This window comes from Typopeltis vanoorti, chromosome 8 (assembly GCF_054136105.1).
Source record: "Typopeltis vanoorti isolate ZY-2024b chromosome 8, IOZ_Tvanoo_1.0, whole genome shotgun sequence".
NCBI lineage: Eukaryota > Metazoa > Arthropoda > Arachnida > Uropygi > Thelyphonidae > Typopeltis > Typopeltis vanoorti.
Window position 1 is genome coordinate 31,747,073 of NC_143556.1, and position 12,779 is coordinate 31,759,851.

At 37.8% G+C, this 12,779-nt stretch overlaps 1 protein-coding gene across 1 annotated transcript; it reads right to left on the bottom strand.

Moving 5' to 3' along the window:
• Nucleotides 1-254: 254 nt before the first annotated feature.
• On the bottom strand, nucleotides 255-12,431 carry LOC150103907 (uncharacterized). Its single transcript, XM_090397093.1, has 2 exons — nucleotides 12,311-12,431; nucleotides 255-919 (listed from the first exon to the last, which is right to left on the bottom strand). Exons 1-2 carry the CDS (start codon nucleotides 12,429-12,431, stop codon nucleotides 255-257), a joined length of 786 nt encoding a protein of 261 aa, XP_090253219.1.
• Nucleotides 12,432-12,779: the final 348 nt, after the last annotated feature.

Consider the following 12,779-nt stretch of genomic DNA (forward strand, 5'->3'; position numbering starts at 1 on the left):
ATTGAGAAGACAGATTCTAAAATTAGACATTTTTCACTAGGACTAAAATCACCTGAATAAATAAAATAACTGAAACGGACTTTTCGAACTTTTCCTTAAATTCTCTTTATTTCAGTTCATGTAACGTTATATCAAGAAGTATACAATCAATGGACTCTTCACAGTATTTTTGTGTATTACTAGTTATTATCCTTTACCTGATACAATGAATAACCCTCACCAGTAAACTGTATGAAAATGAAATGGAAGAAAATTTAAAACAGACCATTAAACTTGTCTACTTTAAAATTTCTAAGCTCGTTGTTAAAATAAGGCAAAATGCTGTCTCTGAGTTGATTCAGCAGTTTCTGCTGCTGTTCGTCAAGCACAAAATCTCGGCGACCCTGCAGAAATTTATCTAACAAGCTTCTAAATGCTGAACCACCGGAAAGATTTTCGAGGTAAAAGTTTAATTTGCCAAAATCTCCATTCACATCCAGTCCAGAAATCTGGAAGTAGTCTTGGGATGGTGCAGCACTCAAGCTAGCATTGACAGTGGCTACGACATTATCAACGGTCGCATTCATAATTCCGTGACCACGGATTGGAACGAAAAAGGCAAGTCTTCCAGTGAGATTGTAGTAATTGCTCGCCAATGTTACTCTTGGTATTCTTAAGTCAAATCGGATACTTTGCGTCACCAAATCTGCCTGCAGAGATGTGACTTGGTACTTGGACGCCCCTCGTATGCTTGGTTGACTCACGAAAACAGTGACATCGGCTAAGCCTTTTTTAACACGTTGACTGACGTCATCGAGGCGGAGTGGATCAAGGATAGGAATATTAAGATCAGCATAGCCTGTTCTCATAACGACGCTGAAATCTCGTAGAATTTGTTCTACGAACTGCACGAATTGAGAATCGCCATATTGAAGAGTACCTACAAAAATAAAAAATAAAAAATAAATAAACAATTTTGATGCACATTAATATAGATTTTATTTTATTCTAAACGTGAGTTTTAAATGAACTGTGCTGATTTTAAAAATCTGCGAAATGGTTTTCAAGAAATTGCCAGACAGATAACTAAGACATTTTAAAAGAATAATTCTTTCTTCTCAGTAGTTTATTGAAAGGAGGATTGGATTGACAGCAAGCATACTATGTGGTCTTCTGAGAGAATATTAAGCACCAAAACTGGATCATTTTTCTTTCTTCAAAGGGAAAAAGTGAAGTTCATTTTGCCTCGACTGGGCTTCCACTTTTCCACTTAACTATCACCGAAACATTTGGTTGAAAGTACAACACACGCAACTGCCTACGTCCCGTGTTTCTAACATAACCTTCGCACTGCTGTCTGAAATAGTGTGAGTTCCATGGTCGATTTTTGTGTTGTGCGGAGAGAAACCCTCGAGTTTCCGAGAAGATGAAGGAATCCTGCTTGGCAGTCAATCCAAAAATCAACTAACTCGGGAACTGCTGAAAAACCACCTACGAATATTTCTGTAGTCTGCGACCAGAATCGAACTTGTTAATCGATCGACTATGTCGCCTTATTGTATTGTATTTCATCTACTGTTCTAGAATTATAATAACTCTAAACTGTATAGAAAATACTATTAAATAACATTTGTGACAATGGTAGAGCAATTCATTTGGATAATATGATGGCATTACTCTTTTAGAAAGTTCGTTTGCCGACTTCGAGATGTTTCACCGAGAAATTTTTGGATTAAAAATAAAGGAAGTTTTAAGATGGGGGGGGGGGCAGATCTGGCTGCACTTTCACATTTCATAACCAATTTCATCAGGATAAGAATGTAGGTATGTAACATAGTGGATGCAATCATTTCAAAAATAAATTACATGTTCCAACAGCAAAACAGTAAATCAATATATTGTTACTCCAAGGTCGTTTCTAAATTGCACATTACCCACTGATCTTTCTGTATTCGACTATTAAAAATATGAGCAATATGAACAGTATGCCGTACCTGAAAGGTCAATCCAGTCTGCTTGGATTGCGCTTATGTAAAAGAAGACTCCAATCAGGAAGACTTTCATGTTGAAACACTAAAAGGGGAAAAAATAATCTTATTTTGATTAAATGCTTTAAAATAAATAAAGATGAATTATCATCAGAAAAGCTATTACAAAGAATTAATCATTATTTAATTTACAGTAATTTTGAATAAATAATTAAGAAAGTATTTAGCCTAAATAACATCGAACAACAAATGTAACTTTTTTCTTTCAGAAAAATTTACTGTTTCTTTTTTTTTTCTTTAGAAATTCATATTTCTTCGAAAAATCGGATTTCACATCTCGACAAGTAGGCAAACCTGCCACAATATACAATTACAAAATATACTAATAAATTTTAATATATTGATGTACTATCATCATTGTAGACTGTGGTGCTACCTAGTGCTGTTTACAGAAAACCTTTCATATTCAGTTCATTTGTTCTGCTTTGGTTTATAATTTAGTTACTTGATTTTTCCGTCGTGTAAGATTAATTCGTCTTAAAATGCAACATCAATGAGCGTTGTTTACACAGCACCAGAGTATGTGTGATCAACAAATCAAAGAAAATCAGAGACACTTAGTGAGTACCAGAAGGTCCTATTCTCTGAGACAAATGAAATTTTGTTCTTTTGGTTTTGTGGGCTCAAATCGCACAGAACCAAAATGGCATCGATACTTGTCAGCGTCTTTAGACGTAGAAGATTTTTTCATCTCCACGTGCGAGACCTCTGCCCTTCTTACTCGAGAGACATGACTATTGGACCTAAGTGAAAACTATGTAACTCTTGGTTATGAGAATGACAAATAGAACAAATACTTCATCAACAAAATGAATGAGATGGATTACTTACGTATGAAAATCCTCAGACGAACTCTCGGTATTCGAATGACTCGAATATTGCGGTATGTGAGGTGCACCACAATGAGATGCGACACTCCTTTTTAAAGAAAATCCAGATGGCCTTTGTCCACTTTATCAGATGACAGACATATTTCCAATCCCACACTTAAAGTTCATTTTGATAGCTCATGTGAATATGCATTATGGTTCGCCATTTGGCTCTTTCCTCTTTAGATAATTTTTTTCTTTTCCTTTCGAATTATTAAATCTTTTTCGTGTCAATGCACCGATACTGAAAACACGAGGAACACGCATGACGGATAGTTGTAGATAATGAGATTTACAAAACATATCTGCAGGAAATATTCCTTAAATGATAACACACTTTTTAAAGAAAATTCATATTATCAAATGAGCTGTTTATCTTTTGAATAATATATTAAAAAACATCTCGTAAGATCCAGGAGTAGGCTTTTTGTTTGATCAATTTGAAATTGATCAAACAAAAAGGGTCTCAGTGGGAAGTGCAAAGCATATGCCAACGTGAAGCCTACTGCAGAAATGTTTCAAATCGCTGAACAGGAAAGCATAGCGTAGCATTTCTTAACAAACTGAAGATCGTTTCAGCTCAATCCAGATTTATATCATAAGCAAACAGTGAAGAAGTTGAAAAAAGAAAATCTTATTTTAGCGGAAACAGTATTCAAATGAAATTAAAAATCACATTCTCTTCAGAAGACTCAGATATTTAACTGGTTTGGTTGTTTCTTTGAACTTTATAATAGAATTTAATAAAAGATAGTTGCAAATAAATTTTACTAAACACTATATCATATTTTATATAATGCCAGAAACGGAAATAATTGATCTTTTTTTTCATAAAATATTTGTTAATATTATATATCAAAATAAAGAGTAGACATGGCGAAGAATTGGTTAAATTAAAATAAAACCCTTCAGGTAAACAATTAAATATAAAATAAAATAAAGAAAAAATAACTTTTTTAGATTAAATTTCTGGATATGTTTTTTCGAATAATTTAGTTCTTTATCACCAATATTATTAATAATAATAATAATAATAATAATAATAATAATAATAATAATAATCAATTATACCCTAAAGTCATCAATCATCAATTTTTGACATAATCCCTAAACCCTTCTCTATAAACCAAATATGAAACTTTTTCAAGCCACTTCAAAACCTAATCCGAGCGAGGGTATGAATATCATCTGACGATGATATGAATATCATATGATATGATATTCATATGATGATATGAGTATGAATATCATCTGACGATGATATTCATTTCCTTTCTAAACACGGAATCAGATCGTGCTTTGTAGTGACTAGGGAAGATGACAGAAATCGCTGTCATGCTCACTGAACCACTGCCGGACAATTCTTGCGCGACGGACAGTCGTCCATGAAATAACCGTCGCCTTCTGGATAAAAAGTCAACGTTGAAGGACGGACTTCGTCGGCAATAATGTTCAGAAATTCCTTGGAGGACACTGGACCTTCCAGCAATATCAGGGGACTTGTTCCGTACCAACAGAACATGCCTCATCCACACTCCATGGCACCACATCCCGACCCTTGACTTGTGCTTACAAGGCAACCTGGGTTCGTTGTTTCATGAGGCTCCCTCCAAATTCTCTGCCAACCGTCGGTACAGAACAAGGTATATCATGAATCTTTGGACCCCATTACTTTTTTTTCCAGTCTTCTCGTGTCCAGCCACGATATTTCTGACGCCACTGTAGACGAACAACTTTTCCGTTTTTCGCAGAAATCAGTGGTTTCCATATATGCATGCAACTGCCGGATCTCTTCATTTCCCTATGCATAGTTGGTGAGATATAGGTCTGGAACAGCCTTTATCATTGCTTCAGTCAATTCCAGTACTGTCCGTCAGATTTTGTTGCACATCGGATTTTGTGAGTTTTTGTGGTACAATGTAAACCTCTGAATTAAGCATATAATAAAAATTAAATAAATAATTATTAGAAAAATTTACAAACATAAACTAATAATTTATAACAGATAGCCTTACTTTTTATTTAAAAAATAAAAAATAGAGACTTTTGAGGAAAAATAACTAATTAAAAAATCATTTAATACACCATTAATGTTTATAAATAACTTTTCTAGATAAATTTCCATTCTTTAGAATGGACGTTACTAGGATGGAGAGAATCAATCGACCGTGAGATGCGGTGATTGATTCATTCAATCCAATATCCTTGGAGGGTAACGGAGGCAATTCTGTAGCCAATGAAGTTCTAACTGAGGCTCAGCTATTGCTGTTACCCTCCTGCCATGATCAGAGCTTTAATTGTTCAATAACACCTTATCCATACACTGTCCTCTACAGATAACGGGGAAGATGAAAAGCATTCTTGCTTCGCCCCTTTAAACCAGTCCTTATAAGGACTAATGGACGTTAGGGAAGAATAATCAATCGACCGTGAGATGCGGTGATTGATTCATTAAATCCAAATTACCTTTGGAGGGTAATGGACGGCAATGCTGTAGCCAATGAAATTCTAACTGAGGCTCGGCCATTGCTGTTACCCTCCTGTCATGATCAGAGCTTTAATTGCTCAATAACACCTTATCCCTACACTACAGATAACGGGGAAGATGAAAAGCATTCTTGCTTCGCCCCTTTAAGCCAGTCCTTATAAGGATTTAAATGGACGTTAGGATTTTGATGTGAGCGGATGTATTTCAGACTGAGCCTGATTAGTTTGTTTACAAGGTTTTTCACGAAACGCGCATTGCACTGGCGCAGACACAGTTTCTTTCCAACTGTCTCCCCCTCTGCATGAAACATGCAAGAAGTCTAATGGCTGGCAGGCCCCACTCGCAATGAGGACCAATGGTGGATTTATGGTTTTATTTAGGGAGGTAGGATTTCAATCTGTGGTCAAGTGATTTCGTGACACTCCTTTTCCCTTTCATAGGACAGCTGGTTGTATTTTATTGCTGGTAGACACCTAAGAGTGTCTACGGGATTTGCTAGTGTACCCTCAAACGTCCACAAGATTATCTGTAACAGGACAATATGGATGATATAAGTGAAGAACCCATAACTCTGACGCAATCATATTTTGCACACTCCCCAAGTATGGAAGATGCTACATCCCAAGACAGCAGTTATCATACCTTGGAAACAGATACAGAGTTCCAAATAGTCAAAAAGAAGAGGAAAATCTACACCAATGTGGAAGAACCCAAAACAACAGGGATAGAAGCACTCAATGGTCCTAAAGAAAAGATACCACCAGTCATATTAAGGGATAAGGAAAAATGGATCCCTGTTTCATCATCCCTCAGAGAACAAAACATTTCATTCTCATGGGCCAAAAAACTCAGATGAGGGAGTTAAAATACAACCCAATACTGTCATGGATTACAACAGATGGCCAGATTTATGGACAATGCTAACCTCTCATATCACACCTTCACTTTACCCAGCGAAAAGAACCTGAAGATTTTACTCTGCGTGATCTACGTGGGATAGCTGAAGGTATCACTCCTGAAAATGTGAGCACTGATCTCTCCAGACAGGGCCTATCCCCAGTAAAAGTGAGCAGGATGCTCAGATCTGATAAAAGGCCAATGCCTTTGGTGCTGGTGGAAATAAGCAACACACAAAAGCAGATCTATGAACTGACTGTAGTATGTGGACCCAAGATTTCAACTGAGCCTCTTAGGAAAAGAGCATTCGCGGGTCAGTGTCATAGCTGCCAAAGGTTTGGACATGCCCAAAAATTATGTAAAGCAGCCTTCAGGTGCATGAAGTGCGGAGAGGGACACCAGACCATCACATGCACCAATTCAGCACAACTCCAGCCTGCTGTGCAAACTACAGAGGACCTCACCCCGCCAACTACAAGGGATGCCTTTCCAATCCAAAAAATCGAGGACCAACAAAAGTCAATCTTGCGTCTCCAAGTAACAATGTTTTAAGCAACAAGCAGGTCGTCCCACAGTCCGAAACACCTCGACTTCAACCTCACAGGAAAGAAAACCAAAACATATGCTGAGGCTGCAAGAACTCCTCCTACATCTCTCGAGCTAGAAAGCTCCAACATAACATCAGTTTTAACAGCCTCACTTGCCACCATGCTGCAGGAATTCAGCAAGACATGCCCCTCACCATCTTCCAGAAAGAGATTCCTGCAAGGCACTCAAAACATTATAACAGCCATCTGTCATGAGTAATAAATTCAAACTAAAAGCTCTTAAGATAATGGCATGGAATGCAAATGGATTGATGAACAAGGTTTTGGAACTTCAAGAATTTGCAACTCGCCTCAGTGCTGATATCATCTTGATTGGTGAAACATACCTAAGATCAGCTAATAACCCAAAAATTTGTGGATACACTATGTACAGAAACCACAGAATTGGCACAAGAGGTGGAGACACAGCCATATATATTAAGAGTTATTTGAATCATAATACAATAGACAAGCCCCAAACAATAAACTTGGAGGTGACCGGTGTGGAGGTACATACCTGCAATGCTAGGAGTCTCAAGATCTATGCTGCTTATAATCCTCCGAGGATTCCTCTGCTGACAACAGATCTAGACTCCATACTTGGTCCAAATGATTCCACAGTAATAGCAGGAGATCTCAACTCAAAACACGCAGCTTGGTACAGCTCATCAACTAACACCAAAGGCCACACACTTTTCAACTTTGCAATGCTCAACTCTGTTATTGTGGCCGGCCCTACCGAGCCCACCCACTTCAGCCCTTCAGGTAGCTCGGATGTACTAGACATTGTCATCTTTAAAAATATAAGATACCAGTTCAAATTGGAATCAGTTAACGAATTATAGTGCTTAAGTGCTTAATCTAGGTTCATCAGATCAATTCTCTCCTCTGCACACATTCATACCATGGTACAAGTTAGCCAAGGTTCTTCCCGATCATATTGGTCCCGTGCCCAATATCAGTAAAAAGGAAGAGATTGACACAGCAGTAAATAACTTAACCATACAAATTCAGAAAGCAATAGAATCACTCAGACAATCCACTGTCTTCCACCCAACCAACCGTATTCCTGAAGAAATCATGGAGCTAATCAGAGCAAAATAAAAAAAATAGAGCCAGAAAGAGATACTACAATACCAGAGCCCCATAAGATAAAACAGTATTGAAAAATCTAAACAGGCAGATCCGGGAAGCTCTTCAAAAACACAGAAACCATCAATGGGAAACCAAATTGGCTAATATCAATACTGAAGATCATTCTGTATGGAAATTCTTAAGAGTAATCCGCACCAAAAAGCAACTCATACCCCCTATACAAACCAAGAAAGGGACAGTTCACAAAGATGAAGAGAAAGCCGAAGCACTAGTAGATAACCTAGAATCTCAGTGCAATCTATCTTATACAAATCTAAATATCAACCTTATATATTAAAAATCATCGTCATGTTAGGACAACTTTAAGACAGAACACTGTTAACTCCGAACATATCACTCCTACAAATCCAGCAGAAATGATAAATATCATCTCCCATCTAAACAGTAAAAAAGCTCCAGGACCAGATGACATAACTAACAGAATAGTAAAACTACTCCCAAGAAAGGCCATAGTCCATCTCGTCAACATTACAAACGCCATCTTTAGATTCCAGCATTTCCCTACTACATGGAAAACAGCCACTATCATTCCATTGAAGAAGCCAGGAAAAAATCCTCACATCCCGAAAGCTACAGACCCATGAGCTTATTGTCCAGCCTTGGAAAGGTGACAGAGAAAGTGATCCTCTGAAGATTCCAAGCAGAAACAGATAAGTTAGTAATTTTGCCTAATGAACATTTCGGCTTCCTTAAGGCCCATAGTACAGCCCAACAAGTGCATCGGCTGGTAGAAATCATTACTAAAGGCTATAACTGGAAACTCAATACAACTGCCATCCTCATCGACGCAGAGAAGGCGTTTGACAAAGTATGGCATCAAAGCCTTCTCTACAAACTGATAAAATTTAACGTGCCAATCAAGTTAATAAAAAGAATACATTCTTACCTGAAAGATAGATATATGCAGGTCAGGATCGGCGAAACGGTTTCGACCAGACGCAGGATCTCGGCAGGTACTTCAGGGGGATCTCTTCTTGCACCTCTCCTGTTCTTCATCTATGTAGCGGACATCCCTCTGAACTCAAGAACAACATTCACTGCATTATATGCAGATGATACTGCACTGATGGCAAGATCACTGAGCCCAAAACTGGCAACTAAAAGACTACAAACCAGCATACACATTTTAGAAAAGTGAATGGCAGACTGGGGGATCCAAGTTAACCCCCCAGAAAAGCTCAGCTATATTGTTTACTGGAAAGAAAATTCATACCATGGAAGACATTTATTTATTATGAGTAAAGATTCCATGGCAGACTGAAGTTAAATATCTTGGAGTGATTCTTGATAGTAAACTCTTATTCAGTAAATATATAAGTTATATTACCTCAAAGCCATCCAAAGTCTTAGCACAGCTCTACCCTATGATCAACAGACAAAGTGAACTGGACACGCAAACAAAATTAACAATTTACAAGATGGTAATTCGACCGGTGATCACTTACGCATCGCCAGCGTGGAGCCACACCGCGAATTCAAACATTCTAAAATTTCAAAGATTGCAGAATAAGTGCCTGAGGATGATTCTGGATGCCCCTGGGTTTATACGAAACTCCCAGATCCATAGAGAAGTTAATATCACTTATATCTCTTCCCTTCTCCTAAATCTAGCTGAGAAGTTCTTTACCAAGACAAATATTCATCCTAACCCGTTTTAATCAAGGAAGCCTCGGAATATAATGAAGCAGAATGCTACAAATATAAAAGGCCAAATCTATCTTAAGTTCAGCTGAACAGAGCTAATTTCACTGCCCTCAATGGGCGAGCATATAGCTCACAAACACTCCATTCAAAGTTCTTTCATTAAGACAAAGGGGAATATGAAAAGCAATTTTGCTTCACCCGTCTAGCCAGAAATGTTAATGTTAATAATATCTCGAAGAAGTACGTGATCTTAATGGGGAATTAGAGTCCTTTTTAGGACTTCCAGGGTAAGATGGCAATGCTGCAGCCAGTGAAGTTTTAACTGAGGCTCGGCTATTGCCGTTACCCAGCCATGACTAGAGCTTTTAGCTCTAGTCATGGCTGGGCTAGCTCTAGTCAACAACACCCCATCCACACAGATTTTCTTCACTCAGATGACGATATAAAGAGTCAAGGACTCAGTCCATCTCTTAGTCCTTTTAATGACTTTAAAGGAAAATATCTCGAATGACCAGTAGGTAGTTCATTGTCGGGAGTTTCGTTCTTTTAATGCATGATATGCTCAATGGTGCTAATGCAACTTTACGATGTGAAGACTTCTATGAAAAGAGTGTCAGCCAGATTTTGTACTTTCTGTGAAATAACGTCCTCAGATCAGTTGGTTGTTTTCGATTACGACGAAACAGCTTAGTCTATGAAGTCGATGTATGCCTGTTAATTGCGTTTGTACTTCGGGCCGGTTTGTCTTGCAATGGATGAAATATTTCATATAAAATGTGGCCTCCAAAGAGGGAAAGTTAATTTATGGCAACCCTGTACATTTAATCTTTCTCTGTGTTCATATTAAAGATAATAGGCTAGTTAAATAATTTGATTATTTTCTGTAATTAAAAATATATATATAGTGTCAGTGGCGCACTCTGGATTTAATCTTGGAGAGAGCCATGTTGAACGGATAAAAATATTTTTAATGCAAATTCAATAAAATTCATTAGGTGATTATAAAAATTTATTTAAAGAATAAAATCCAGTTTTCTTTTCTTTTTACAAAACTCTTGAATTACTTCAGTCGTGGTTATATTAATTTCTCTGTGTATATATAAGTGTATATATAGCAAAGCCAGTCCGTTCAATCGTGATTGTGTCATGGTAGATCTTAAATAGGTTTTTAAAAGGCGTAAGGTAGAAAATATCCTTTCACTGACGCATGTTGTTACCCGAAGCGTTGCAAATATTTTTAATAAGTTATAGATGTTAGGATACATCATTTTGTCACACTTCGAAACTGCATCAATGGCGTTTTTGCATGGAGCTATTGCAAATGGTTTTTCAAATTTTTTATACTACAACTTGAGCTCGGACAAACGAAGTAGCGCTCGTTCCGCTCGAGCACTACTTCGTTCGCCTTCCGTTCACAGCGGCCGTGATTCCTGAGAGCAATAAGGTATTCCCATCTTATGTGACCGCTAATTTATAAGTAGTATAGGAGTAGAACACACGACACAACATAAATAAAAAAATGAATTTTAATTAGGAAAAGATTTTCGGAAAATTTTTCTAGTGTTTTTTCCTTTTGCTTTGGGGGTGCCAGGGACCCTTGTCTCTCCCCTCTGGGTGCGCTACTGTATACTGTACTTAAAAGGAAAACACTGAGGTTAGCTAGCCTCATCGGCATATTGGGTGTCTAACCAACAAGCTGCGGTTTCAAGTCCCGCTGTATCCATTTGTAAATACGTTTGGTGAGAAATTAATTTCATCGTCCGGTGTGTGACCACCTTTCCACTTACTGAATGCCTGATATAGTCCCAAAACGTTCCATGTATTTGGTCTCAAGAGAAGATTCTCTGGATTATGTAAAAAATAAAAATAAATACATAAAAAAATAAAAATTGAAAATAGGTTGCATTCACAAAAGAATTTTATTGAATGATTAATAGAATAAGAATCTCCCGATCTATTTGGGTCAGGAAATTCTTATTTTGTTAATTCAAGGCCATTTGTAGGACTGGATTTATGCCTCAGTTGGAAACTTTTTTGTGACTTTGGTTTCTTAGAATAGGACATGAAATCAAATAAACAGACACACTAATGTACTTTCCAAATCCCTGTTATAAACTTCAAAGGGGCATTCTACAGCTCAAAACCATGAAAAAAAGTCCAAACAGACTGTTCGGATTTCCGAGATATGTCTCGTTGTAGTTGCAGCATGAATGCCAACAAGAAGGATAAATCCTTTTGAAATTAGCAAAAGAAATATTGTGTCATAAACATACCTCACATCAGGTGTTCGAAATTGACTGCTTTGCCACCCTTTCAAGAATCCATCTTACCGCTGACACCCTCAGGCACTCGATATTTCCTGACTGTCAGCGAAGAAACTATGTAATCCGACTACCTCGACCAATCCGTCTTTCAGGAAACTTTTAATTAAGATACCGTGGGGATCGTGTCTGAAGTTTGGTAAAGCTCTGACATGCGTGAACCATAGTTTTTTTATGTCATGGTAACGTAATCAAGAAGATCATCGAAGATGTTCTCTACTAGGTTTCGCAAGACGTCATAACCCTTTATGTCATGGTAACTTAATCAAGAAGATCATCGAAGATGTTCTCGACTAGGTTTCGCAAGACGTCATACACTTACCAGCCACGGAATTAGAAGCTTCGCAGAAATCAGCGGTATCCGCATGCGACTGCCAATACCGATCCTCTTCAATTTCTCTGCGCATAGTTTGGTTGCGATATCGGTCGGGATCAGCTTTCATTAAATGCTTTGGTCAACTGAAGGAAGCTCTGCTTGTCCGTACAAGCCATCTCAGACGACGGCGATCTCGTTAGGACCACAGATACACCTCTTAGACAAGGATGTAGGTTATTTTTCCCCTGATTAAACACCAGGGATATCTCACTTTTTGAGATACCAGTCAGCTCTGTGGTTTTCAAAATCGTGCCTACAGTGAGACGAGCACTCACAATAAGCCTTTTATCGAACTCCGAAAGATTCTTTGTTTTTTTCGATTGTGATCAACATTATTGACGATTATTGACGATTACCAGTAGCATTCCTAAATAGCTGCCTAGAACACATGGTGACACACGTGACCAAAACGACT